General features: G+C 50.5%; 10 protein-coding genes across 10 annotated transcripts; 6 read left to right on the forward strand and 4 right to left on the reverse strand.

Moving 5' to 3' along the window:
- Positions 1 to 162: 162 nt before the first annotated feature.
- Positions 163 to 1,062, reverse strand: A1O9_06707 (uncharacterized protein; the record flags this gene model as incomplete). The annotated part of the gene is made up of 1 exon (XM_013403656.1): positions 163 to 1,062. One exon carries the CDS (start codon positions 1,060 to 1,062, stop codon positions 163 to 165), a length of 900 nt encoding a protein of 299 aa, XP_013259110.1.
- A 1,091-nt stretch (positions 1,063 to 2,153) lies between these two features.
- On the reverse strand, positions 2,154 to 3,036 carry A1O9_06708 (uncharacterized protein; the record flags this gene model as incomplete). The annotated part of the gene is made up of 4 exons (XM_013403657.1): positions 2,154 to 2,447; positions 2,510 to 2,646; positions 2,742 to 2,843; positions 2,940 to 3,036. 4 exons carry the CDS (start codon positions 3,034 to 3,036, stop codon positions 2,154 to 2,156), a joined length of 630 nt encoding a protein of 209 aa, XP_013259111.1.
- An 825-nt stretch (positions 3,037 to 3,861) lies between these two features.
- A1O9_06709 (gluconate 5-dehydrogenase) lies at positions 3,862 to 4,773 on the forward strand (the record flags this gene model as incomplete). Its single annotated transcript, XM_013403658.1, has 2 exons — positions 3,862 to 3,980; positions 4,041 to 4,773. 2 exons carry the CDS (start codon positions 3,862 to 3,864, stop codon positions 4,771 to 4,773), a joined length of 852 nt encoding a protein of 283 aa, XP_013259112.1.
- A 538-nt stretch (positions 4,774 to 5,311) lies between these two features.
- A1O9_06710 (uncharacterized protein) lies at positions 5,312 to 6,448 on the reverse strand (the record flags this gene model as incomplete). Its single annotated transcript, XM_013403659.1, has 1 exon — positions 5,312 to 6,448. One exon carries the CDS (start codon positions 6,446 to 6,448, stop codon positions 5,312 to 5,314), a length of 1,137 nt encoding a protein of 378 aa, XP_013259113.1.
- A 548-nt stretch (positions 6,449 to 6,996) lies between these two features.
- Positions 6,997 to 8,862, forward strand: A1O9_06711 (uncharacterized protein; the record flags this gene model as incomplete). The annotated part of the gene is made up of 6 exons (XM_013403660.1): positions 6,997 to 7,312; positions 7,364 to 7,401; positions 7,453 to 8,030; positions 8,086 to 8,162; positions 8,212 to 8,562; positions 8,621 to 8,862. The coding sequence occupies 6 exons, from the start codon at positions 6,997 to 6,999 to the stop codon at positions 8,860 to 8,862; spliced, it is 1,602 nt and encodes a 533-aa protein (XP_013259114.1).
- Positions 8,863 to 9,772: 910 nt separating this feature from the next.
- A1O9_06712 (uncharacterized protein) lies at positions 9,773 to 11,092 on the forward strand (the record flags this gene model as incomplete). Its single annotated transcript, XM_013403661.1, has 1 exon — positions 9,773 to 11,092. One exon carries the CDS (start codon positions 9,773 to 9,775, stop codon positions 11,090 to 11,092), a length of 1,320 nt encoding a protein of 439 aa, XP_013259115.1.
- Positions 11,093 to 12,425: 1,333 nt separating this feature from the next.
- A1O9_06713 (uncharacterized protein) lies at positions 12,426 to 13,097 on the forward strand. Its single transcript, XM_013403662.1, has one exon. The coding sequence runs from the start codon at positions 12,536 to 12,538 to the stop codon at positions 12,758 to 12,760; it is 225 nt and encodes a 74-aa protein (XP_013259116.1). The 5' UTR covers positions 12,426 to 12,535; the 3' UTR covers positions 12,761 to 13,097.
- A 4,529-nt stretch (positions 13,098 to 17,626) lies between these two features.
- Positions 17,627 to 18,606, forward strand: A1O9_06714 (uncharacterized protein; the record flags this gene model as incomplete). The annotated part of the gene is made up of 5 exons (XM_013403663.1): positions 17,627 to 17,631; positions 17,766 to 18,177; positions 18,235 to 18,366; positions 18,424 to 18,507; positions 18,565 to 18,606. The coding sequence occupies 5 exons, from the start codon at positions 17,627 to 17,629 to the stop codon at positions 18,604 to 18,606; spliced, it is 675 nt and encodes a 224-aa protein (XP_013259117.1).
- A 1,966-nt stretch (positions 18,607 to 20,572) lies between these two features.
- A1O9_06715 (uncharacterized protein) lies at positions 20,573 to 22,150 on the forward strand (the record flags this gene model as incomplete). The annotated part of the gene is made up of 1 exon (XM_013403664.1): positions 20,573 to 22,150. The coding sequence occupies one exon, from the start codon at positions 20,573 to 20,575 to the stop codon at positions 22,148 to 22,150; it is 1,578 nt and encodes a 525-aa protein (XP_013259118.1).
- A 524-nt stretch (positions 22,151 to 22,674) lies between these two features.
- On the reverse strand, positions 22,675 to 24,378 carry A1O9_06716 (AAT family amino acid transporter; the record flags this gene model as incomplete). Its single annotated transcript, XM_013403665.1, has 2 exons — positions 22,675 to 24,169; positions 24,224 to 24,378. The coding sequence occupies 2 exons, from the start codon at positions 24,376 to 24,378 to the stop codon at positions 22,675 to 22,677; spliced, it is 1,650 nt and encodes a 549-aa protein (XP_013259119.1).
- Positions 24,379 to 26,277: the final 1,899 nt, after the last annotated feature.

The following is a 26,277-nucleotide window of genomic DNA, read 5'->3' on the forward strand; positions in this document are numbered from 1 at the left end:
GCTTGTTCTTGAGCGTGTGACTTGTAAGCAGCGCCGCTGCAACTAATGAGATGAAGTCGAGATAATGCGCTTGCAAGCTAAACCCTTGGTAAATATCGGCACTTGCGCAGTAATGAGGCTCACGAGCAAGAGATGTATGTATGTCCCTGACACCGCTTTTCCTCACTTCCACTCATCCACCCAAAACCCACCACTGGGCAGATTATCCTTCACGTAGGCAAACCGCTCCGCAATACCGCGCAGGTCAGGAATATGCTCTCCTTCTTCATCCTCCACAGCCTTCCCGCTCCCAGATCCATTCACTCCTATACCATGTGTGATATTCCACACCAGCGTCATGTTCTCCTTCAATCCTACATCGGGCCACCTTTCGTGCCAAGTATTGCAGTCTCGATCGACATAGTTACTGGAGCAATTTTGCACCAGGATGCTGTACAGGCCGCAATCAGTGAGGTACGCCGCAAACCCGCCAATGTGGTGTGAGTTGAACTTGCATGTGTTGACAGCGCGGCGGAAACCCTCCGCACAGTCGTCTCGAGCGCACTGCTCGTCCGTGCCGCGCACGTATTCAGTGTTCAAGATGGTCTCGGTTTTCGACCGGTAGAACATGAACTCTGCAACGGCGCCGGAAATCTCGATTAACGTTGTGTTGATGATCGCGGAGATATCGGCCTCGGAGTCCGTGGCTATGTCGCGGAGCCGGAAGACTCTCTTTTGATCAACTCCTGACATTCTCCTGGACTTTCCATCGCCATCGTCAACAATGCCGAGGTCGCTGGGGTAGCCTGATCCTTCGGCGCGAATGCCTGGCTGGGGAAAGACTTCGGGTCGAAGAAGGCGTGTGCAAAACGAGGTGCTCAGACGCTCTGCTATCAGTGGGTCCATATGCCAGTCTCCACCACCAGTCACACAGGCGACAGCGTGGGTATCGCTGAGCGACTGCGTCGAGGTTGGGGTGCCTATGGTAGAGGGGGTTTGTTGCCTCAGAGAGGCTGCAGTGGGAAACATTGTGGCTGCCACCAGCAAGGCCAACAAAAACAGAGATGAGATTCGGGAAGACATTTTGTTCTGCTTCATTTGAGGCCTCTGTCTGCATCCAAAAGGTATAGATAACCAAAATTCTTTCGACCGCAAACTGATTCAAAGAGATGGCCAGGACGACAGAGGGACTTGTAACGAGAGGTAAGAAAAAAGACTCAAGAAGATTTATTTAAAAGATTCAACCCACCGCCTATGGCTTTGGCTTTGATGGTGAAGTAATGGGTGAATAAGAGAGACATGTGAAACAACTGGAAGAAATTGAGACGAGGATGTGATGAGGTCCAGAAAATAACAACAAACCAATCATAGCAGACGCCAAAAATTGGAACAAACGAGTTTTGGTGGGATAGGCTCGTTTAGAAAATGAAGCCTCGTCTTCGCATGTGGTGGTAGGTGACAGCAACGAGAGAGAGGCAAACACGGGGCACGCCTTCCCGTACTGGTTTATGTTGCACATCTCGAGCGCCTGGTGCCAAACAATGTCGGAAATGCAAGCGATCATGCAATGATGTTGATGAATCAGTGAGTTGAAATTTATGTACGTGCCTAAAGGTGGTCTCTAGGTCTTAATTGACCATGGTGTAGTATCCATGTGTTTCCAATGTTCGGTTCAAGAAACCTCCTGTGCAAAGGTTTGCAGGAATGAGGCAAACAAACATTACTGACGTCGTGAAACCCTGCCCATGCACTTCCCACCGGGTATTGCATCTACTATCAATCTTGGGCCGATGATTGCTTCTCAGAGTTTCTACGTTGTATTCCTCTGTTCATTATTCCTCAGGAGCCACTCGACTCCGTTCAGCAGGTCGTTGGCCCATTCCTTGTTGACCGAGAGTTGAGGGTACATTGACCACCAAGTATGGGGTAGTCCGGGATATACATCCAATCTAACTTTCCCACCTGCCTTCTCCATATTGTCGCAATAGAAGAGCGCGCTGTCTTTCTAGATATCCATTCCCGCGACTTAGGAAAAGATGGGCCCCAAGTCGGAGAAATCGGTCAGATGTAGAGGGGAAAATAGCGGATCACATGGATCGCATTTTGCGATATCTGTGTGAGCCCCATTGTCAGCCTTTCTCCAGGCACGATAATCAAACCGTGAATGGAGAGACTCAACCTGCATAGAACTTGCTCACTTCACGTGATGCGACCGGGCCGTGCTTGTATGTCTCCCAGCTGCCGTGCGCCAGTTGGTCTGGGAACAGATCGATGGCATTCCCGTTCTCACCCTCGAACCGATGGGGGATGCCGGTCCAGATGTATAAATGACCCGTCAATGCCGGCTCTAGCCCATCGACTCTTGCAAGAATAGTGGCTATATCGGTGTAGTTTCCACATCGAGAGACACCTCCCGTGAGGAATCCTTTTGAAAGGTCTCCACCTACAGTGCTTGCGCTCACAGCAGCCTTGTCTTAAAGTCAGCAAGCTGGTCAAGATACTACTGTGTGACGACACGGGAGATAAATACCCATTTAATGGCGTCGTAAATATCATTAATTTCTGTTGGATACAGGAACTCAGGCGCTAGTCGGTAAGCAATGCTGATGATAATGATATTCAGTTTCGTCACCAGAAGCCGATAGATGAATTCTTCAGTTTCCAGACCTCCAAGGCATCAGCCACGCTGTGGGAGTAAATCATGACTGGAAGTCCAGTATCTATTGGTTTGGGTCGATAGACTCTCAGTTTGATTGGCGTACCATCTCTAACGACCACGTGCCCATCTTCTTCCTCACAACGCTCAGCAACATTGTCGCCTAGAGATTCTCGAACGAAGGCGCTCTTCGTGAATCGCTGATTCCCTAGGGCATGTAGACAACATCACTCATCCATGTTGTCAACTTTCGGAAAGAAGATTTTCGGGATGCCGCGTTTCTTCCAGATCTAAAAATGCTGACCGTCAATAAATGCATCTCCTTCGTTAATGCTATGATTGTTCCGTACCGCTTTGAGCTCGGGGTCGATCTCGAATTGAGCCTCGTCAGTATTTGCCATTGTCGCTGTAAATGTAACATTTTCGAACACAAAGACTAAAGTTCAATCCGAAGTCAAAGACTCTTATATGTGGTGTATAACCATGGTTAGATGTCAGAAAGTGGCTCGCTTAGCCTTAAGTGGCCTTAGAGGTACTTCTCATCAACTCCCGGATCAGGCAGAACAAGCCCAAGTCCTTGTGGTGAACGAACGAATACAAACGGCGAGATCCCTAGTACTGTTCATTAATCTTACTGGGATATATCTCTAACTTGGGCATTGGGCTTTTGAGATGGTTAAAAGCCACCTTAACAAGTAGATATGTAAGTCGGTTGACTGATCCACAACTGAGTAGGCAAGCATTGATTTGGCTCTTCAGCCTCAAGCCTTATTTCGAATATGCTGTTGGATCACAATGAAAATGTGCCTTTCGGTATATAGAAGGTGACATGCCTCGGAGCTAATATCAGCGGGTGCCAGGCATTCCGGGGCGGACCATACGATTATTGAAATCAAAGTGAAAACCGAAATCGCGGTAAGACGTGACTAAGCTAGAAAAGGCGTCATTCGGCGATAAGGTAAGCGCGGTGTCATTCCAACGCTATACCATATGGAGATCCTTCCACCGGTATCTGCGGACCCAGAGATGCCTCGGCCTTTAAGATTTGGGGCGACCGATCTGGGAGGTCCGAAAGATCCTCTGGGTCTGATCATAATCAATAAATCGACAACTGGTAAACATACCTTCTATAACTTCGGAGCTTGAGTGTCATTCTCGCATTCACACGCCTTTATATTCTGTGTATTGAGACTCCCTCGAAACAAACAACTTTGTCCCTCGCGAAAATGGGCAGTGCACAAGCGGATGTCGAACTCCGTGACTTTGGAAACATCTTCAGCTTGGAGGGAAAGGTCGCCGTTGTGACTGGTGGAAGTCGAGGGCTAGGTCTTCATGTGGCATCAGGGTAGGCTTTGGCGGAGGCGCGTTCAATCCTCACCAACGGCTGTACTGACTCAGACATCAGGTTTCTCCAAGCAGGAGCGAGCAAGGTCTACATCACTTCTCGAAAGGCCAAAGCGTGTGACGAGGCCGTCGCAGCACTAAACGCCCTCCCAAACAAACGCCCTGGCGCTGTCGCAATCTCTGTCCCTGCCGATTCCTCCAAGGTGTCTGAGATCGAGCGCCTGGTTGCCGAGGTCTCAAAGACTACTGATCACGTCGATATCCTCTTTGCGAACGCTGGAGCCACCTGGGGTGCCCCCTTCGACACACACCCTGACAATGCTTTTAGCAAAGTCATGGACCTGAATGTCAAGAGCGTCTTTTATTCTGCACAAAAGTTTGCCCCTCTATTACAGAAGCGAGCCAGCATTCAAGATCCAAGCCGAATCATTGTAACCGCGAGCGTCGCTGGCTTGGGTGTGGGGACACTTGGTGAGAACGCCACTTTCGCATACTCGGCATCAAAGGCTGCCGTTATTCATTTGGCAAAGAACCTCGCCGTCGAATTGGGCCCAAGAGGCATCCTCACCAATGCCGTGGCCCCGGGATTCTATCCAACGAAGATGGCATCAGGATTAATGGAACTTCAAGGGGGCACAGAGGCCCTTGCAGCTGAAGTTCCGAACAAACGACTTGGCCAGCCGGAGGATATCGCTGGGTTGGTTGTGTTCTTAGCCAGCAGGGCTTCTAGTCATATTAATGGAGCCGTCATCACGACCGATGGCGGATCCTTGCTTTCGCGAGGAAGGTTGTAAAGTCCGGTAGAAATCGAAAGGACTTGGTACTCCATGACTCTCGATGGGGGCCGAAGGCGCGCTGTATTCTGTTGTAGAGGCGTATGAAATCGAGAAATTCGTTTCGTCAACATGCTGCTCGCCTTCGCAGGGGCGGCAGGCCTCACACATTGAATTTCCAGTTCCAAGAACTACAGCCTGAAACCGTCACACTGGATAGCGCCTGGATTGTCTTGGGTCTCGGGAAGTGATAGTGCCATTGCCCAGTGCATCCTGCTAAAACCCTTGGAGTCTTGGGGTATTGAGGGTGGTGCATAGTATCCAGGGCGGGTTTTAACCGTTAAATCCCATTGACACCTCGCCTTTCTTCACTGTAGCTTCACCTTGATCAATTCCATGCCTGTGTTTTCAGTCATCCTCTGATTGTTTACAGATTGTTTTAGTACAATTGAACGAGTATCATAAGCCTGTTGAGGGAGGCTAGGCTTACACCTGATGCCGGACTATATTTCCCCCTCTAAGATCTTTATTTACAAAAATGCAAACAAACTTGGACCTCTCAAATGTACATCTTGAGGAACTCAACCAAGGCAATCATGGCCATTGCCTGTCCATAAGGCATGCTTGTCCTTTCTATGTCCTTATAGTGTTGCAAGTCTTTGCCTATGCCCGTACCGAAACTGACATCTAGCAACTCCCCGTCCTTGTTAATCCTTTGCAGAACGGCCTTTACGGCTTTTAGTGCGGCGTGTGTATAGTCTTTGGAGATATAGCGCTTCCTTATCGATTTTAACAGACCATAAGCAAAGCCAGCCGTCGCCGAGGCTTCTAGGTAACTTCCCTCTTCTTCAGACACATCAAGCAAAGTTCGCCACATCCCATCTTGTGTCTGGAGCGAACGCAGGGCACTGCATTGTGCTTCCAGAACATTCACAAGATAGAGTGTCAGGCCGTCGTCTGGAGGAAGGTTCAGGAGCTCGATGAAATCGGGGATAGCTATCGTCAACCAGGAATTGCCCCGAGCCCATCTTGCCCTGGCAAAATTATGACCGAGGCTTCCAGGCGCCTTGTCGTCAAATTGCCAACCGTGGAAGAATAGTCCTGTCTGTGGATCAAAGAGGTACTGGATGTGAAGCAAAAACTGTCGTTTTGCTTCTTCAACATATTGTGGCCGATTTAACAATAAACCAATCTTGGCCAGTGGCATGACGGTCATCATCAGCGTGTCGTCCCAAAGCTGATTGTCGTTCCATTCGAGGTAGGTCATATGTTGAAAGCCACCAAAGCGCGTCTTTGGCAACTCGTACATGGCCCATTCAGCCCAGGAGTCTAGCCAAGGAATATAACTTCGGTTACCAGTCTCCTCATAGACGTACGCCAGCGTCAAGAACACTGCCATGGTATTTATATTCTTGGTCGTACCCTCGGCCAACCTAGCGTCAAACCAATCTTGAATGACCTTCAGTGCGAATGGCGAAGACGTGAGGTCATGATATTGATATAGGCCGTAGAGGCCAATGCCATGAGTCCACTCCCAGTCGTTCCATCCTTTGGTATCGATTATCCGACCATCAGGCAGTTTTAACAGAAAGTGGCCTGTATCATCTTTTATGTTAATGAGGTTGTCGATCAAGCGATCGATGCTTTCATGAATGCTTTGGGCGCTCAGTCCCTCTATGCTCAATGGCGATGGCATTGCGGCTCGTCACAAATCATTTCCTCCTCGCCGCCCTCCGTTAACCACTAACAAACCCTTTTATGCAGGTATCAAACGATTGAAACCTCTTCAAAGCGCTGCGAGATGCACCGAGATCGACCGAAGTGGCACATTACTTAGGTCGGTGATGAGCCGCCAAGGCAAGTTGATATTACCCCCAAACACCCCCACCCGACTCTGCCTCCTATATTTGGTATAGCACAGTCTGGAGGCGAAAGGTGGGGGCACTCAGACTTGCCTTTTTTTGACGCAGTGCATTCCTTCTGGGGTAAATTCCAGAGGAATGAACGTTCACTGCACTCCAGTTTCAAGCCCAAATTTCATCTTGGTTAGTGTTGCTTAGATGAACTCTCTCGGTAGCTCATGGACCGAGCAGGAGCGATCTTCAAGCCGGTTGACAGCGAGAGGAGGATTAATATAAGACGATTACTCCACGTTAGAGGCCACTCACTCCGGCAACGATTTGATTCATTTGGCACCATAACAAGTGTGAGAAGTTCGCAATCCGCCACATAAATTATAACGGCATGGCTGGCCTCGACCACATCAATACGGAAGGCCCTCAATCCACAAATGGGGCTCGAGTCCCTGTCGAGAAGAAAGATGTGTCCCAAGTTGAACGGGTACTTTCTGGAGGTAGCGAGATCCGGAAAGATTTCGTTGACTATGATCGTATGGACAAAGATGTCGCTAAATATGCCAATCAAGAGCGCATCGAAATCTCAGCAGCAGAAAACAAACGGTTAAAGAGAATGATCGATAGGCGAGTTCTCGCTATCATGATACCCACCTACTTTCTGCAGGCTCTAGACAAGGGCACTCTCTCTTTCGCCGCAATCATGGGTATGGCATTCTCAACTTAGTAAGTTGTCCTGGAGTGCTGATGATTTCTAGGCATCAGAAAGGATCTAGGCCTTCTTGATGGTCAAAAGGTGAGGCTGCAAGGTGGAGGAGGTTGAGAGCAAATGGCTAATCGTGACCAGTACTCTTGGTTGACCACCTGTATATATATCGCAGTCTTGGTTGTTGAATATCCCACAAATTGGACTATTCAAAGGGTGCCAATAGCAAAATACCTCTCCCTAAGCATCGTGCTCTGGGGAACGGTTTTGGCATGCCACTCAGTCGCAACCAACTTCACCACTATCCTGGTATTAAGGACTTTGCTGGGTATTTTCGAAGCTGTCTGTCAGCCAAGCTTTTTGCTCCTCAGCAGTATGTGGTATAAACGAGAAGAGCAAGCGGAGACCGTCACATATTGGTATATGATGAATGGAGGACAGCAAATCGTTGGTGGCCTCCTCGCCTATGCGTTTACCCAAATTGATTCTGGCCCGTTGAAATCGTGGCAAGCTCTTTTCATCACCTATGGGTCGTTCTCCGTTCTCTGGGGTCTTTTCGTCGGATATTGGATGCCAGATTCACCAATGAAAGCAAAGTGCTTTTCGGAAGAAGACAAGAGACTAATGGTCGAACGTGTGAGGAGCAACCAAACTGGTCTGCAGAACAAGAGATTCAGACCCGAGCAAGTCAAAGAAGCCTTTCTGGATCCCCAAACTTGGTGAGTTTAGTGTTCCTGACACACTCAGCACAGGAGCCACTAACGCGGTTCACAGGTGCTACAGCCTCATTGCCATATGCACTACACTTCCAACTTCCGGGTTGGGTGCTTTCGCGAACATTATTATCACTGGTAGGAACCATGTGAGAGAGATGAAATGGATCAATCTGACAATGTCCAGGCTTCAATTTTACAGTGCTTCAGACCCAATTACTTGCCATGGTACTTGGTGTTGTGATTATCGCGATTCTGCTCAGCTCAACATGGCTCGTCAAACGTACTCACCAGAATTGCCTAGTGATGGCTTTCTTCGTCATTCCGTCCTTTGTCGGAACGATCGTTCTCATGAGCGTCAAGAATCACAACACCGGAACTAAGGTGGGATTGCTTATCAGCTACTATATTGTACTGTCCTTCTGGGCTGCGCAAACTTTGTCCATGAGTATCCTCTCTCGCAATGTTGGCGGACAGACCAAGAAGAGTATCGTTGTAACCATCAATTTTGTCTCTTGGTGCACAGGAAATGCAATCGGTGGGTACCCAGCTCCTATACTCACAATCGTGAATGACAGCTAATCTTCAATCCTCAGGCCCTCAAGTTTTCCTATCATGGGATGCTCCTCGCTACTTCATCGCCTTTGCGACACACATGGGATGCTATGTGCTGTTGGTCATTGTCATTATTTTCCTTCGCTGGCACTTGAGACGACAGAACCGCAAGAAGGATGAGTTGGCGGCGGCTGGTATTCATGAGGCTGATGATAAGCAATATGTGCACGCGTTTGAAGACTTGACAGACCGCGAGAATCCCAACTTCAGATATATCTACTAGATACCTGGTACCCCGCCTTAGGCAAGATTTTGAGCGACGTAGCCTCGTTCGATGACTGCGAGAACTCTTCTAACAATTCAAGAAAATTGGGACAATTGTTATGCTTTCTTAAACTCTCATGGATACGAGTTAACTACTTCTAATTAAACCGATAAACGCGTTGCGGCTTGAAGACAATGCACGCATCGCGCGCTCAGTGATGGGATGGTTGCCCTGCACGACCTGGCTTGGCGGTTTGTATCAACACTACAGCCCGGATACCCAGATGAGATCACCATCGACCAGTTCACCTTATTACTATCTTGTCTGTGCTTTGCGCAACGACCATTCTCAATTGACGTAGCCGATAGTTGTCAGAATGTCACTGGCGTCTCCTTCGACGGAGAGCGACTCTTTTGCCTTCCAACAATCCTCTCCGCTTTCCTTGCGACAGCAACCCTTTTCCTCTCCGCCCGCTCCTCCACTCAGGGATGCTGCTCAAGGGGCACACGACTACAATTTTTCGGGGTCAGCTGAAGATGAGTGCAACTTAGAAGTTGAATTAGAGCAGCCATTAGCCCTCGAGGCTACGGAAGAGGTCGATTTGTTAGACGCCGACCGTCGCATATCAGGTTGTTCGTCGATATCCTCGTTTCCAGCATCTTCGATCGCACCTCGGCTGCCGCTGCCCTCGTCGAGAGACATCTGCCATGAAGGGCCCAGGACCCCAACCGGACACGAGTCGTCCTCAGCGTCACATTCATTCGAGAGGTCTGATGGATTGGGGTACAAGACCGGTTCGCCCCGAAGTGCAAGGGAATATCATTCTGCTTTCCGTCACCCTAGCAGCGTAAGAGCTCTCCAGATGCGAGATGAAGTCATGAGCGAGAGCCAAAGTTTGCTACGACACCACCGACGGAGCGGTTCACAAATGTCCTCTTTCAGTCAACGCAGCTCCTATTCCACGAGTACATCTCCCACCAAGCGGTCAACTCGGTCTCACCGTGGGTCACCTCAGAAGCCTAGTAGCAATCTGCGAAAAGAATTTCCTCTTGTTCTACTTCATTGTACTCTACTGCCCCCTACATTGCTGTCCCACCTATCGACCGAGGACGATCCAATCTTAGTAGAATTGCTGCCGCAAGAATACAGAAAGCGATGGGATACGCTGAGAGAAAAGTTGGTTGATGATCTGGAAGTTAAATCTCGGGGAATATTGATCCCTCATCCTCGCGAGGATTACGAGCTCCTTGAGGAGAGACTCTTGGAAACATTAGATCTTGAAGGACCCCGGATCCGACACAATCATTTCTTTCACCGGGATACAAGCAATGGTGACAGTGGGTTTGAAAGTGGAAGCGTTACAGATGACGATGCGGATTCCAGCTGTCACAAAACAGACGGAGCGAAATGCGTTGATTGTGGAAGCCAGCTACGCCCTAGGACTGACAACTGCAGATGGGAGGTGAAGGTGTATGCTGCCAATGGACTAATGAGAGCTGGAGCCTGGGAAGCCGCGTGGCAAGAGATGGAAAAGGTGGATGTAGAAATTCGAATCAGATTGCCCGAATCCATTCGCAGAGATCTGGAATCCAAAATGATTGAACTTGGGTCTTCACAGCTGCCGCCAAACATCATTCAGCCTGATCCGGAAGGCGATCCCCTAGACGACGAGGCAGGGCTTGACACTCGTGATCGGGAGGTGTATGGCACATCTGGCCGCCCAAGGAACCAAGCTGAAATTGATGGCTTCTACGACGAACTTCCACACATAAACATTGCAACGACCCCTCAAGAGATGCCCATTCCGAGGCATGAGGAGCCTGATTTTCAACAACTTCTGGCTCAAAGTATGCATAGATTTGCCCAAGACCGCAACAACATTCTCGTTGGGGTATTGAGCTTTCTGGTCTTATTCTTTGCTTTGGCGGGCAAGAAGCAAACAGAAACAGTGAATCAAGGTCACCTTCCTGCGGTGCGGGTAACAGAAGTACTCACCACAACAACTGTCACAGCCACCGCCGTTGCATATTCAACCGAAACCATTACCACCTCCATCAGATTGGAGAGCCCATCGACCCAAATCCTGTCAGATGATACAGGACCAGACAATCCATCGATCAATGAGGACTTTCATTCGTTTCTACAGAGTGACAACTCGTCGGCCACGAGGAGTGCATCTTCTGTTGGGTCAGATACGACGAGTGATGTTACTGTGCATGAAATCTCGCCTCAGAGCCCAGGTCGGTAACGGAACCATGTGCAGTGATATATCTTTCTCGTTTTCAGCCAAGGCCATGAATTTTAAAAGCGCGGAGCGAAGCACATTTCTGTTTGAACTCCCCTTCAAAGTTAGCACCACGATAATAACGAGGCATAGTGGGATCTTGCATCTCGCAGCAATACAAGACGAAATTTAAGTCATGCCCTTTGTATGCCCGTACCTAGAAATCGACTTGGCTCGATACCGAACAAAAAGTGGCATAAATAGTTTGCGTGAAACATGTTCCCATTCAACGCTAGCTGAGAACCTGACAGTCGACAGGCGGCGAACGGTGCGGCTGAACCCCGTGGCTGCATGCCAATACGACGCCTTGATGGATCTTGCAGGAAACGAAATTCGGTATTGACTCAGTCGAATCGTAAGCGAAGCCTCCTCGAGGCCCTTGTCGCAAGCATTCTCACGTAAGGCGTCTAGGGTTTCCTCTTTCAAACGTATGGCTACGGAATCGCCGCTGCAGCGGCGGCCGACTTTGTCAGATAGAACAATGCGACGTTGGGCTCTTTGAGAGGCGGTGCTGCTCCTGTAGGAGGGCGTAGAACGGACTCAGTCGTGATCAATTGTTTTTGAGACCCTTGGGTTGCGTCCAACTTTCGGTGTAGATTATCTACAGTTCGTAAGCTACATATCTCGTCGTTCCGAAGCCACTAATAACAAAGGAGCCCAGACAGCCACCGCGTTGCCGAGCAATTCGGTACAAATTTACGTCCCCCACAGGGTAATAAGGGAGGCGTCCAATCCCAAGTCCCGGGGGCCGGTCCCCGTCCGCATCTTCTCGTCCAGATCTTTTTTGCTTATCTTTCAGCCCTTGACCGAGAATCGGTGAGAACTGGACGAACAGAGGAGAGAGCCCACATTGGGTTATCATTTTCCAAAGGCTAAATCAGCAAAAGGGAGTCGGCTCGCTGGCTAATGCCCGTCTGACCGTCTCGAGTGTCGTAAAAAGATTTCCTATCTGGCGAAGAACAAAAGCTTGTCAGAGCATGTCCCGAAACGAATTTCTTTTAGCTTCCTTCCTTACGTAAGGCTGAGAAAAATGATGAGCTACCAACAACCCAAGGCAGGCTCGTTCAAGATACCTTATTGTCTTGCTATATAAGTTTCAAGCAAGCAAGCCCACAGTAATATTCAAAGTAGGACATCCTTTCTCTCAGCATAAAGGCAAATGCAGACCCAGACTTTCATATTCGGGATCTTGTCGCTGTGCAATTGAACCTGTCACTTTGCCTGCTGGGTTAGAATATCTGGCCAGAGAAGCCCAATTTTTGAATTCCCCTGGACTTCACTCGAAGAACTCGGCTCGATGGCATTCGAATTTCTCTCACTCCCGTGCGAGATCCGCGTTGATATCTATCAATTTGTGTTTGGTTCTGGCAAGACAATTATGGAAGCCAAGAATGAGGATGACAATTCATGTTTGATTCCGCAAGGCAGCAAATTACGGAATCCTGTTCAGAGGTCATCTCAACTGCTGCGAGTAAGCAGGGCTATTCTCGACGAGGCTCGGCCGATTTTATATGCCAATACGACCTTCCACATCCTATCCAGTGGATTCGCTGGAAAACTGCCACTGAGGATCACTGGCGGTCACCCTTCGGGTTTATACCTCAAGAACTGGATCTGGCAGCTGGATTGTGATATGTTGATGCACCATTATCCCGAAGACCTCTGTTTGGATACTGCCCAGGCAGGCGAATGGAATAGTCTCGAATTGCGCTGTCGAGCCGAGTCGTGGAGAGATTCATTCCTTGGAGAATGGTGCGACCGTGAGGCTTTCATCACTGGACGTGAGCAAGTGATCAACTATGCTCGAGCTTTAGTACTTGCGATGAGCGATCCTAGTTGCGCGGAGGTGGACTTGGTGGAGGATCGATCACAACTCGGCCGCGGTAGGGTGATTGTGAAGCTCATCCGGCGGCGAGCAAACCTGAAGACACGGGACCGTCAGACAGACCATTTACCGATCGTCAACGCATTTTGATTCCAGCCAAGGATGTGGTGGTTTGAGTTCTTCGTCAGTTGCTTCCCACATGAAGCCATGTCGTGACTCGTGAGTCAGCGTTGGGCACAGGGCGATCAACACTAACTACGAGTAATAAACGAGCCGAGGATGCGGAACATCCCGGTCAACCGGAATCGACGGCGAGTTCGCTGGAGGGAGGAAAGCTATTCCCAATGAGGTCCCTATACCGACGGCGACAAGCCTGTCGCCCCCAGGTACTGAGTACCACTCGGAAAGTAAGAGTGCCGCGACCCAAGCGTAAGTATGCCGATGCTCGGAATGGCCCGTCGGCCGATGGAATACCTCGTGGAAAACAGCGATCGTGACGTTTGATGAAACCAAGTGTGTGTAGCGTGTACGGAGTACATATTCACGATCATCGGTGGGAAAGAGTTACTTTTCCGCTATGACGGACGAGGCTGCTGTTATGGCTGGTTTGGCTGCTGTTAGCTGAAATGCCAGATGATCGGCATTCCCACTGGATCTTCCCACGAATGATCTCAGCTAGATACCAGCAAACAATCGATCGACGATATCATTCGGATAGAGCCTCTTGGCGACATATTGGCGCTACCCCGCTCTGAAAACCTACCTAGGTACCGAGTAGGGAGGACCTACAACAGATGTTGCTCGGGAGGAGTGACTAGTCATGAACCAAATATTAATATTCAAACCGGATATGGAGTTCAGGATCAAGATCACATGGTTGCCTTGGCTGTAAATAAGGCTTAGTACTGCCACCCTGGCCTGGATCAGCACCGACTAGACTGGAGCATTTGTCGAGTTGGGAGAGGACGCCAGGCCGTGAGTGGAAGGTACTCCGTGATGACCTGGAAACAACCAGACTAAGATCAGCCGTGGGAGGGTGCTCTGACGATGAAGGGCATTGACTGATTATGACGCTGTAGACAAGCTAAGAGAAAGGCAAGACGAGTTAACCATGTTAGATCTATGCAATTTGGTCGCCGCCGCAAGCGACCTCTTGTATAAGGTGGCAGAGGCGAGGAGGCGAGACATATGAGGTACGGACTGCGCGTGAATGTTGATAACCTTGGCCTGGAGGAAGTCACATCCAGGGAAAGAGTACGGAGTAGGTATGCTAGATTCTCCCAGGACCAGAAGGAGGTACCCATACCCCGTAGTCACTAGTACTGTCACTAGTACTACTGGGTACCAGTTACAAGGTCGCACAGAGACGGGCTACCTACCCTCCTGACCCTGAAATGGGGACCTCTTGTAAATGGGATGAGCCACATTTTGCTGGATATCAGCAGGAAGTTCATGTGCCCTAGGTGTGGTCAGGAATGTGGATGGTCGACAGGACACGTCTGGCTAGGTGCGTGGTGAGGGTGAGGACTCGTGGGGTACTCGGGACATCGAGTTCGAAGTGACGCAAGAGTGACAGGAGAGGCGAGGGAGGGGCCGAGGGGCCTTTGGGTCTTGTTTCGCCAACGACTCCCCGTTCCAACCCCAAATCCCACCCGTACCTCATCCTCCGTCCTCCGTCTCCCGTGCCCTCCCAGGCTCCCACTGGCAGTCGCCGTACCCCCGCCCGCCTTCCACGTTTCTTCAAGTAGGGAGTATGTATGCAAGTGATTGGAAACAGCAGTAGCGGATAGCCTATCAGATGGACGACTCTCCGGTCTGCCGTGACACTCACGTCACCATTGCCAGGCTGGTTGTCTTTCAGTACGGAGTACGGAGTACCTCGTAGGAGGGGTTGAGCTACTCACTAGTAACTAGTAGTTGGATGGTTGAGGTGGTCACCTGGTGCATGTATCCATACTCGTACAGCCAGGTCTCCAATACCTCACTAGGTTAGATAGTTAGCCGAGTTACTCCTAGCTACACCTACTACTGTTGATCATTGCTAGCATTCAGGTTTTCCCAACGTACTGGCCAAGTACTCCGTAACTCATACTGCATGCAACATGCAAGCTGGCACCAAAGTTGAAGCGGATGCAAAGTCGCCTCCAGGTCCAAGCGACCTACGACTATTTTAGGAACTTACGAGGCATCCGTAACCCTGCTGGACCAAGTGCTCGCTCAGCTTGGGAGCTGCCTCTTTTGTTGCCGATGATGCTGTTAGACACTTACGTATCCTTGTCAATGGTGGCCATGACTGACTAGTGGGGAATAGTACTGGCATGTACCGAGTACCATGAGCCTGCAATTTCCAACCCGGAACCTCGTCCAAGAACCATGTGTGCTATGTTTATCGCCAGTACGGTGTACTCCTCTCTACGGAGTGCTTGGAAGTAAGGGTCAACAAGCTCTGCTGGACCCAGACCCAGGCCCGTAGGTATGGTGACTTCGGCAGCTCGGTTTGGTCTCAGCCAAGGTCCTGTGATTTGTACATCTACTCCGTACACGAGTACTACAGTACCTACCTACTTGCCTACCTAGGTTCTAAGTAGGTACTAAGCAGGTAGGCGGTTTTGGGTATGCATGTGAGATAAAAATACAAGGAACTGCAATGGTCGGTACCGAATACACCATGCTCCGTAATAATACCCGTCAAGCGCCCTGTAGAGGTAGCAGGCCCCGGACTGTCCCGAAATGGTGACTCCGGCAACCTGTTGAAGATGAAGCGGGCATGGACAAGGAGATGGAAAGAGTATCCGTGAATCGAAGCTACTCTGTACTAGTAACGATGCGAGTATTCTTGTAACCACTAGCTCAACACCTGTACAAGTACTCCGTACTCCGAGTACGGCTCTACGGGTACCTCGGTGGTACTCCGTCCTGCGTGCTTAAGGATGAGGACCCAGGACATTGGCAAGCCAACGTGTCTCGAATTGATCCAAAGCCGTGTTTGCATGTATGGAATTGACCGGCTCCCGTCTGGCGAGCTGAGAGTCAAAGGGTCGCTCTTGTCTGGTTCGAATTCATCTCCAGTTCCTACCCTCTCGGTCTCCATCTCGTGCGGGTGCGTTCCCCTCTTTTCCCCTGGTCTCTCTGTCAGGTAAAAGTTGACGTTAGTTTTGTCTTGGTATCAGGATGGTCAACGCTGCCAACTGCCCACCGGTACGAGTACCAGGTGGTACGTACAGAGTCCTCGGTAGTGCCGTGCTTTTCTCTCTCTCGCGCCTGTTCCCCTCCCTCCCCTCCCCTGCCCTGGTAATGATGGGCATATCGACGATCCCCTTTGAGGAGCTCGAGCTCCCCAGCGGGACTGGACTAGGCTTATCGTGGCCACCAGCACTCCGTCCCTCGTGTCGCTCCTCCCTGATGAGGCTTGCTGTCAATGGCTTGCCTCTAACCATCCCGAGCAACTGTTAACTACACTAAACTGACTAGCAAACTCCCTCCTTACCCCGCAGTCCCTGATCTCTGCCACTCACACCATCCACATTCCTTCAGATGCATGCTCCGCTACCTCGTCGCTACCTCGCTACCTGGTCTTGTTGCACCAAGTACTCGTCACAAAGTATCTCCTTACTTGATCGTTGCTGACCTTCTGACCTCTTCTGAAAAGACCGCTGGCCTATGAGCATCTCCAGCAACTCACATCCCGTACCCGTATCTGGTTGTGTAGCCACCTCCGCCGCCCTCTCCTCTTCTCGTGGCCCTCTCCGCCACTGGTCATTCTGCATTCTAAGCCCTGCCACGACTAGTCCGTGGCATGTGCCTCGATATTCCTTCGTCTGGTCCTTTGGCAAGCCTCCAGCTCCAAGCAGAGACCAAAAAAGTCCTTCGCAGACGCCTGTTTGGATCCAAGATGTACTCGTACCAAAACACAATATGACCAGTCTTCCTTGTCAGGCCAATCCAATCCATGTCCCCAGCTCTGGTCCTGCTACCTCATGGTTCAGTGGTCTCTGGATGTGCACGTTGTTGACCCTTTTACTCGTCTTGATCTTCCATTCCAAATCTGTCTCCATCTGCTCCGGCTTCTTGCCACCAGCCGTCCACCCTTTTCTGAACCTACACTGAAACCTAGATATACTTGTCACCACCCTCCCCGTCGCGATCAACTAGAAGCTAAAGTATCAGATCTTGGCCTGTTCAGATCTTGCCTGTGTCGTGCTGTGTCGTGCTGAGCCCCCGGTCAAAGGCCGAGTGTAATTAGAGTATCGGGTCGACCTTGCGCGCTGTTGCTCGTGGCACTATTCGCGAGACTCAAGAGTTTCACCTCGACCTTACGCGAACCCTCACATTCTGTCCCATTATCATTGACTGGGATTGTGCCTCTAGGCCTGGCACCGAGTTGGTAACACCTTGATTGTTTTGCGCAACAAATATATTCCTGGTTCTGGCAGGTCTGTAGCCAGCCTGTCCGCCACAACCAAAAAGACCTTTCTCCAAGGCTTCACCGAACACCATCCTCCGCCGTTGTGTCACGTCTGGTGCCTTGATCCTAATACTCCGCCGACCTCCGTTGAAAACCGCCGCTCGCGTGGCTGGTCTCGCCCAAGGGCTCTTCCTGGACCGTTGCTGATCATGCCGACGGCATATACGACTGACTCCAACCTCTCTTGACCAGCTACATAATCGTCATCATGTCGTAAGTTCTTCTTTTTTTTTCCCCCTACAGTGGTACATTCCAAAACAAACCGAGACCAAGAGACAAGGCTCGTTCATCCATACGACGCCATGGTTTCTGCTTTCTATACCAGATTTCTTGGAATTGTTGCAAAGTGTCCTTTCTCTCGGTCAAACCAGAAGCTCTAACACCGTTCACAACTTGATCAGGTCACCTTCGCCTCAGAAGCGTCAGAAGTCGACAGTAACTACAACGTCGTCCCCCACGGATAACAAAGAAATACCAACCCAGGCTCCATTGGCACCAAAGCCTAATGCTGATCACCTGGCACCTCCAGCAAGTCCTCACAACCCCCGTAAACGACGAGCTTCTCACAGTCCCAAGCTGAACACCCTGCCACCTGGGATCACGCCGGCCGGCGACCAGGGCAGCGGCACGATACTCGGATCGCTCACGGACGAAGCAGGCAGGAAGCGAGGCCGCACCAACACCCCGTGGACGGCTCAGGAGGAACAGAGACTGAAGCAAATGCGCGACAGCGGCCATAGTTGGAGTGAGATCGCGAAGGTCAGATTCCCCACTGCTTGCTGTCTTATCACCTATCTAGATACTCAACAATCATAGGCTTTTCCTGCTCGTACCGAGGGAAGTGTGAAGAAGCATTGGTACAAGGCAAGTGAACACGAGAAACAACCTTGCTCTCCTCGCTCACACCACATCCAGGACATGCATTACGCCGAATTTGCAGAAGATGAGGTATTGATATGTGCCTTCCTCTTGAAGTTCAGTCCTTTCCCCTGACCCTGTGTGTAGTCGGCGGCACTCCGCGAGGCGATTAAAGAGTATGAAGCGAATAAGTGGAAAGCGATTGGCGCGAAGTTGGGCAAGCCAGCAAAGGTCGGTCGTATGACGCTCCGCAACAGACTTGTTCGATTGACACAATTTTTCTTTCAGGCGTGCGAACAGTATGCCAAAGAGCATTTCAAAAATGGCTGAAGCTGGATCAATGATCGTGTAAGATACCACTAACATCGAAGCGCCGGCGTCGGGTCGGGCGAATCGGTCCGCCAAACTTGGACCCGGAAATATGGTCAACCGGACTAATGCGACGACGAATCTTTTCTTGCTATGCGGAGGATACAACGACGACGGTTTAGATTGTATGGTCAAAGGACCAGTAACTAGCTCATGGTAGCATCGTCACTAAAGGGCGGGCAATGGAGCAGAGTCCAAGCTGAGGTTGCGAGACAAACAAGACACAACTGAGTGTGTCAGCGCTCGTCTGAGAGGCAGGACACGGGAGGAACCGAGTTGGAACATGTCAATTCCCTGAACTACCACAGAACCCGTGCCTCGAACCTCTCGAGGAATGGAACAAACCTCCCTCCCCCCCAACAGCGATCTCTTGAACTCGGTGAAAAATTGCTGGTTGTTTTCCACCCCTCTGGTTCATGTTATCTTCGACGGTGGTTGGTTCGAGAGGGGCTCGTCAGAAAGCAATCTGTCAACCATGCGGATGATGTTGCATGCCAATCACACGGGCATTCCCGCTTCGTGTCGCATTGTCCAGGAGTCCTACCACCGGTGACTAGTAGGTTGAAACAACTAGTTGAAGGGTCGAGGTTGCAATGTGTGAACGTGATTGACAGAACAGCGTGGGTCTGTTGGTATTGAAAAGGCCATGCAAACGATGTTGGGTGGAACGTGCTACTACTGTACTGGGGGGGATTGAGCCATGCATGACATGCCCTGGGCCTTGAAATGTAAGTCATACCTTTCCAAGCAGGTCCTTGCTGGATTTGGAGCGGTGACTGGGGGCGAAGGGAGGGTTGAGGCCATCTACTCCGTATATCAAGCACTACCGCTACAAAGGGGCTAACTTGTTTCACGGCTAGTGAGCTGCAGGGTCTATTAGGGATCAGATCGAAGATCCATCCGCCAGACAATCTGTTCCGTCGCCGTGCCTTCCTTTAAGCTCTTGAGGCCGGCGACTGAGCGAACGAAGGCGCGTGCTCGTATATGTATTGGTACTGTAGGAGAAGGCCGGAGTGCTCGTCCTCGGGACCCTGCGTTTGGACACGGTCGCGACTGCCACTTTTGCAAATGGGCTTTGATTATTCAGGATCGGGAAGGAACGGCTAGCTTGGTGGCGGGTAGAGAAAAGTCTTTTTCTTCTTCTATTTCTTCTCTTTTGCCCCTCTATGAATTTCTCGCCGTCTAATTTTCTGCTTCTGGAAGGATATCCCCGTCCAATTTTTCCTCTTCACTTCGTGTGTTCGGCACTATCCAGCCAATACCACATCTCTTAAATCTGAGGTCTCTTGAAATGATGACTAGAGACACATGTATTGACTACATCCACCACTATCTCCATGTATGACTTTTTGTGACTCCCCAGTCCCCACCCTTGCCTCTTCCATCCTGCGTTGATGGTCGGTCTATACCAAATCGCTCGCTGGTTCTCATCATTTGCCTCTGCTCACTACTAGTACCCTCCTGCTTCGAGCCTCTGGTCCCATACTGTTCCACTGACTCACAGCCTCGCCCTGCACTTGAGTAACACAAAACTCGTTTGAAGCCGGACTGGAAGTACGACTCCACCGCCTCTTCCAAGCCAATTGATTACCTTCTCTGGTCTGTCATGTTTAGCCGGTTTCATTTGTGACTACGGCAAGCCTACGATCTTCCAATAATCTTAGCATACGACGCCCTTCATAGGTGAGAAGCTTCGCTTTGCATGAACACCTGTTCGTCCGGTTAGCTACACAAGACCGCACGATTCCTCAACGTGTGCATGGTGCAGAATATGCCATAGCAGCCGACCAACCTAGGCTCCTGCATTTTCAAGACTCAGACCTCGGTTTTGTGCATGTCAAACTGTTTGCCCCTCCTGCAAACAAGATTGGTGCTGACCCCAACGATCTAGTCTTTACACGTTTCCCACTTCACTCTGCCCGCACTCATGGCCACACAGGCAGGCCGCCTCGATGCCGCAAAAGCCCAGGATCAACCGCTGTCGCAAACCCTTTCTTCGACTCACAATTTCCCATATGACCATGACAGGCGTCCCGACTCGTCGCTCTGGAGTTCTCGACTCCGATCCTTCGAACGTGCGTTGTTAAAGTACAACATCGAGACTCGTGGGATACAACGAGTGGAGGACCATGAGAAACATCGCATAACATGGCTGGCATATCTCCAGGTCTTCGTGCTCTGGACCTCCATCAACTTGGCTATCAACAACGTCACACTCGGCATGCTGGGACCTGCCGTCTACGAACTTTCCTTCACGGACTCCTCCGTCTGCGCCTCACTTGGTGCTTTGTTGGGCTCCATCCCTGTGGCCTGGATTGCAACCTGGGGTCCCGTCAGCGGCCTCCGCACAATGGTCTGGGGTCGTTATGCCATGGGCTGGTACCCGAGCAAGCTGATTGTGGTTCTGAATATAATCGTTATGCTGGGTTACGCTCTGCTTGTAGCCATCATTAGCGGGCAGGTCCTTTCGGCGGTATCCCCTAATGGTTCAATGTCCGTCGTTGTGGGTATCATTATTGTCTCACTAATTACCTGGGCTGTAACTTGTTTCGGTATTTCCGTGTTTCACTACTATGAGCGGTTCGCATGGCTTCCTCAGCTCGTTGTGTACTCGATTCTCTTTGGAGTTTCCGCGAAGCATTTTGACCTGATCACACCGAGTGAAGGCGACAGTCGTACTGTCGCTGGCAATCGTCTGTCATTCTTCTCTATATGTGTGTCTGCTGCGATAACCTACTCTGGTCTCGGGATGGACTTTTTCGTCTATTGGCCTCAGTCGACCTCTCGGTGGCTCATTTTCGCAATGACACTCGTGGGGCTTGTGCTGTCTTTCACTTTCGCATTTGTCTTGGGAGCTGGTATAGCCTCTAGTATCCATTCCTCGCAGAATTACATGGATGCTTGGACCAACTCACAGGGAGGCTCCGGCTCTGGCGCACTACTTGTTGAGGCGTACTCCCCATTAGGAACTTTCGGTAAGTTCTGCGCAGTGATTGCGGCTTTGGGAGGAATCGCGAATATGATCCCTCCCACATATTCCTCTGGAGTTGACTTTCAAATGCTGGGTCGCCACCTCGCCAATGTCCCTCGAGTCATTTGGAATACGACTGGCGTGGTTATATATACAGTGTGCGCCTTGGCAGGTCGAAACAGCTTGGCCGTTATTTTCACCAATTTCCTAGCTTTAATGGGCTACTGGGTGGCAATATGGGTGGCAATATTGCTTGAAGAGTTCTTGATTTTCAGAAGAGCGAAGACCATTAGTTATGACTGGTATATCTGGAACGATAGGCAGAAGTTGCCTATGGGGTTGGCAGCGTTGATTGCATTTCTGGTGGGTTGGGCGGGCGCCATTCTTTGCATGGCCCAGGTATGGTACATTGGTCCTATCGCTGCATTGGTTGGTGAATATGGAGCAGACATGGGAAATTACGTTGGCTTCGTTTGGGCCGCTGTGGTATTTCCGCCCTTGCGTTGGCTGGAGATTAGGAGGATGAAGCGTTAGAGATCCCCTATGGACAATATTGGGCTTAGATATTTAAGCAGCCGTTGTCACCAAGAAAACGTGTCTTGAACAAATAGATCTGCTCGCCTCTATATGTACTCGTTTGAATACTGTCGAGCAGGTCCCTGCTAAGCCTTCCCAAGCTCAAACCAAGCAATTACTTTGCTTATATCATTTCTGTCTTTGGTATAGCCTATAGGATGCACCTAGTGGACATCCAACAATATACGCGATAGATCGAGGCAAAGAGAAACGGATTTAATACTAACCACACGACTGTAGATGTGAAGCAAGATACCTCAAACGATAACTTCGTCAATAAGTCTAACTATTCGGAGGGGTATTTTACAGGTTGGCGAAGATTGCAGGTTGAAGCTCAGTGGTTTCATATGTAAATGCCTGATTGACATGATATTATGCATGTGTAGATACGCAGACGACACGGCTTCTAGGAAGAAAGGAAACGTCTTCCCCAAGCTGTATGTACGCCCTTTCAACGAGTACCATTTACTATGTAACAGAACTCAAGCGATCCAGAACCAGACCTTCTGGATCCAGTTCTTAGGAATTGGCTCCTCATCCAAGGCGCAAAACTCATCCATCTCTCTTTTACCAGTGACGACGTCGATATCCTGGCCCTTGATGGCGAACGGGGTGCGGAACCAGAGTTTATGGCCGACATAGAGGGCCAGCACGATGGGCAGCGTGATGTAAGCGGCCAGGAAGCTCGAGACGGACCACTGCGAGGGGAAGAAGACCTGGAAGCCGTTGGTCAGGGTCAGGATGCTGAGAAGCCCCAGCACGAACTGTGCGGCGTAGGGCTGCAGGGGCGTTCGGAACGGCAGGGTGTCCAGCATGTTCTGCAAGCGCAGAGCCTTGTGGAAGCGGATGTACGTGATCAGGCAGATGACCCAGGCTATGTAGCCACTTATGGTAGAGATGTTGACAAACCAGTTGAACACGGTCGCGCCTGAGTTGGATACGTTGAGATATGCAAGGAGGCCCGGTACCCAGGTCGCAAGTACTGCCATGTAGGGTACGCCTCGTCTGCTGGTCTTGCTGAATATGGCGGGTGCTTGGTTCGTCAGTGCGAGCCCGTAGAGCACTCGAGACCCAGAATACAAGAAGGCATTGCCAGCGGACCAGGCGGAGGTCAAGATCGCCGCGTTGATGACGTGGTTGAGGCCCTGGATTCCAGCCTCCTGAATGCCGATGACGAAGGGGCTGGCGTTGGCGTTGGAATCCGGCGATAGCAGGCGCGGGTTGTCAGAGGAGACGGTAACGCCGATAATCAGTGACCCGAGCCCGTAGAAGATCATCAACCGCCAGACGAATCTCCGAGCGGCTTTGGGGATGTTGCGGCGCGGCGCGATGGTTTCGCCAGCGGCAAGCGCGATCAGCTCAGGAGAAGTGATAAAAGCAAATCCAGCTCGAACAAATGCCGTCCAGTATGCGAGGAAGCGCCCAGTGGCGCCTGGGACGAGGTATTCCTTGAAGGTGCCCGGGTCCTTCCAGTAGCGGAAACCCAAACGGTCGTGAGTTGGACCGCCTCCGAAGAACAAGACGATTCCAATGATGATCAACCCGATGATGGTGATGAGTTTGATGGACGCGAACCAGAACTCGGCTTCTCCGAAGAACGAGACCGCAATGACGTTCAGGAAGAGCACGAGAATCAGGAAGATTGTGATCCAAGCCGCGACGTTGACGTTGGGAGCCCAGTAGCCGAGAAGGATGGAGCCGGCGGAAGCCTCTGCGGCAACGAGGATCGCATATGCATACCAATAGTTCCACCCTGCCGCAAAACCAAGACTTGGGTCGACGAAGCGCGAAACAAAGTACGGAATTGTGATGCCCTTCATCGGCAGATAGGTAGTGATTTCGGCGAGGACGTTCATGACGACCCACACGATGAACATGTTCGACAGATACGCCATGAACAGTGGCGCCGGGCCAACTATGTGCAAGATTGACCCAGAACCAACAAAGAGCCCTGTCCCTATTGCGCCTCCCAATGCACTGTGCCCGAATCTTCAGCTCGAGGCATCTCCGGTAGGGTCGATATTGGCTTACAGGAATTGAATATGTCGACTTTTCAGTCCACGTTGGGTCTGGCCCCCTGGTACAGCTACCAGCATGGCCTCACCCGTGATGGCTTTCTCATCCATGGCTCTCGACTGGCTGCTGTCGATGTTTTCGGTAGCTTGAAACTCCTCGTCTCGCTTCATCGTGATCACCGGCCTGGTTATGTGCTTGCAGTCGACGATCGAGTGTGTTTCTGTGATTTTTCCTAGTCAAGGAATCCGAGCCTTTATAGAGACCACAGGCGATCCGCCGTATGGCCGATGCCCTGCTGCCATGCTCCCGGCGCTCACAAAACTTTGGCCAAGAAATGGTAAGCAACAAGCCAATTCATGATAAGATGTAACCTCTCGGCGAAGCGTGCCGATTGTCAAACCATGCGTTGTTCTCGCTGTGTGAAACAGAAGAATCTCCACATAGCGGACAACGAGCGTCCAGAGGACGGACGCTCATGGAAAAAATGACGAAAGTGTAGTGTAATAGTTTTGATTTAAAAAAAATGGGGACGATCAGCGAAGAAGTCTTGGTCATCTTCCTAGGACTAATCTTGTCATGGGTTCTTTCACCATGGGGTTTTGACGGTTTGCTACGGGGCAATGAACCCATTGCTGGAGAAGCGGCAAAGCAAGATGAATACCCCCCCTCGTACAGAAAATTTATGGATGTCGATCGGGAAGCAACTCCGAAGCTGCAGATCGATGCAGCCTCTCTGACTTAGTTAGAGTTCAAGTTTCCGAAAGGAACCGCCCCTAGCCGGGCGCCGCCCGAGGATTCCTCCTGTCATGCCTCTGGGAAATATTGTAACCTGGCGGACGACTAAAAGATCCTGTCATTCTAATGGCAATGCGACCTTTGCGTTGAAGCATTGCATAGATTGAGCATAATTTGTTCTGATTGGGAAGGATGCAGACAGTGGAAAGTTGATTTTGGAGGAGAGCTGCCAGCCTTTGCAGTACTGCCGCCAGAAGCTCAGTTCTGTCGACGAGATTTCGAGGGATTGATGGTATAGATGGAATAATAATGGTTATACAACAGTTGATTAAATAGGGAACCGCCTTTTGCATGTTGCAATTTTCGTAAAGTTATATTCGCAGATGGTCTAGGTGTACTGAGCACCAACTTGACGAGGCTTGCTCGTCTTCTGATATCAGATATGTGATTACATAGTGAGGGGACTGAGGACATGACTGCCTGGCCTCAAAACAACCCAAAGCGACACCCAACCAGCGCAAGGGGCTCGTTGTTAATGGGGTTACTGGGGGTACTCTTCGGTCTGAGATAGTGGGGAAACAGTGCTCATATCGCTCCTGCTAATCAAGTACTCCGTACGGAGCAAGTTCTTAGCTAAACCTCCCTAATCACTCTTAAAAAGTACGATACACCTCAACTTGCCCGACGAAGCCGAAGCCGAAACCGAGTGCGACTCATGGTTCCTTTCTCATAGGCCGGCTGCCTTCGAGGGCACTGGGGCATCTTCAGCCCTGAGCCCTGGCTGATTAGGGCCGCCTGCTCGGCGATGCAGATTCAGCGTTTCGTTTAACGATCACCTTACATCCAAGGACAGATCTGGGTCGCCTTGCCGTCTAATAGATATGTACATCTGTGCTCGTTCTCCGTACCTTGTATAGATTGTTCCCGGCTAAGCGAGGAGAGGATGCTCCTTCTCGAGTACCCATGTCGTTCTGATACTAGTAGTCTGATTAGGCTGGATGCCTAATTTAGTTAAGAGGCTATCCCACTGCTAACATTCTTGTGGGTTGACTGGGTCGAAATAGCTCTAATGATGTCAGTGAGAGTGTGTACAGGAACCACCTTAGTACATATTAACTAACCAAGCCATCTCCTTCCTACTGTCATACTGCTATTTAAGGCTCATGGTGCGAGGTTCGACTTATCAACCAATTATAGCTGCACGCACGACCCTCACTCAACCTTTTCTTGCCGACCGTCCTTGACTGATTTCTATATAAGGAATACTCGGTCAGTTAGCTACTTAGTCAAACACAAACCCTCTTCGTGGACAAGCTTTGGTTCAATATCCTGTG

The sequence above is a fragment of the Exophiala aquamarina genome, assembly GCF_000709125.1.
Source record: "Exophiala aquamarina CBS 119918 chromosome Unknown aczIA-supercont1.5, whole genome shotgun sequence".
Classification (NCBI taxonomy): domain Eukaryota; kingdom Fungi; phylum Ascomycota; class Eurotiomycetes; order Chaetothyriales; family Herpotrichiellaceae; genus Exophiala; species Exophiala aquamarina.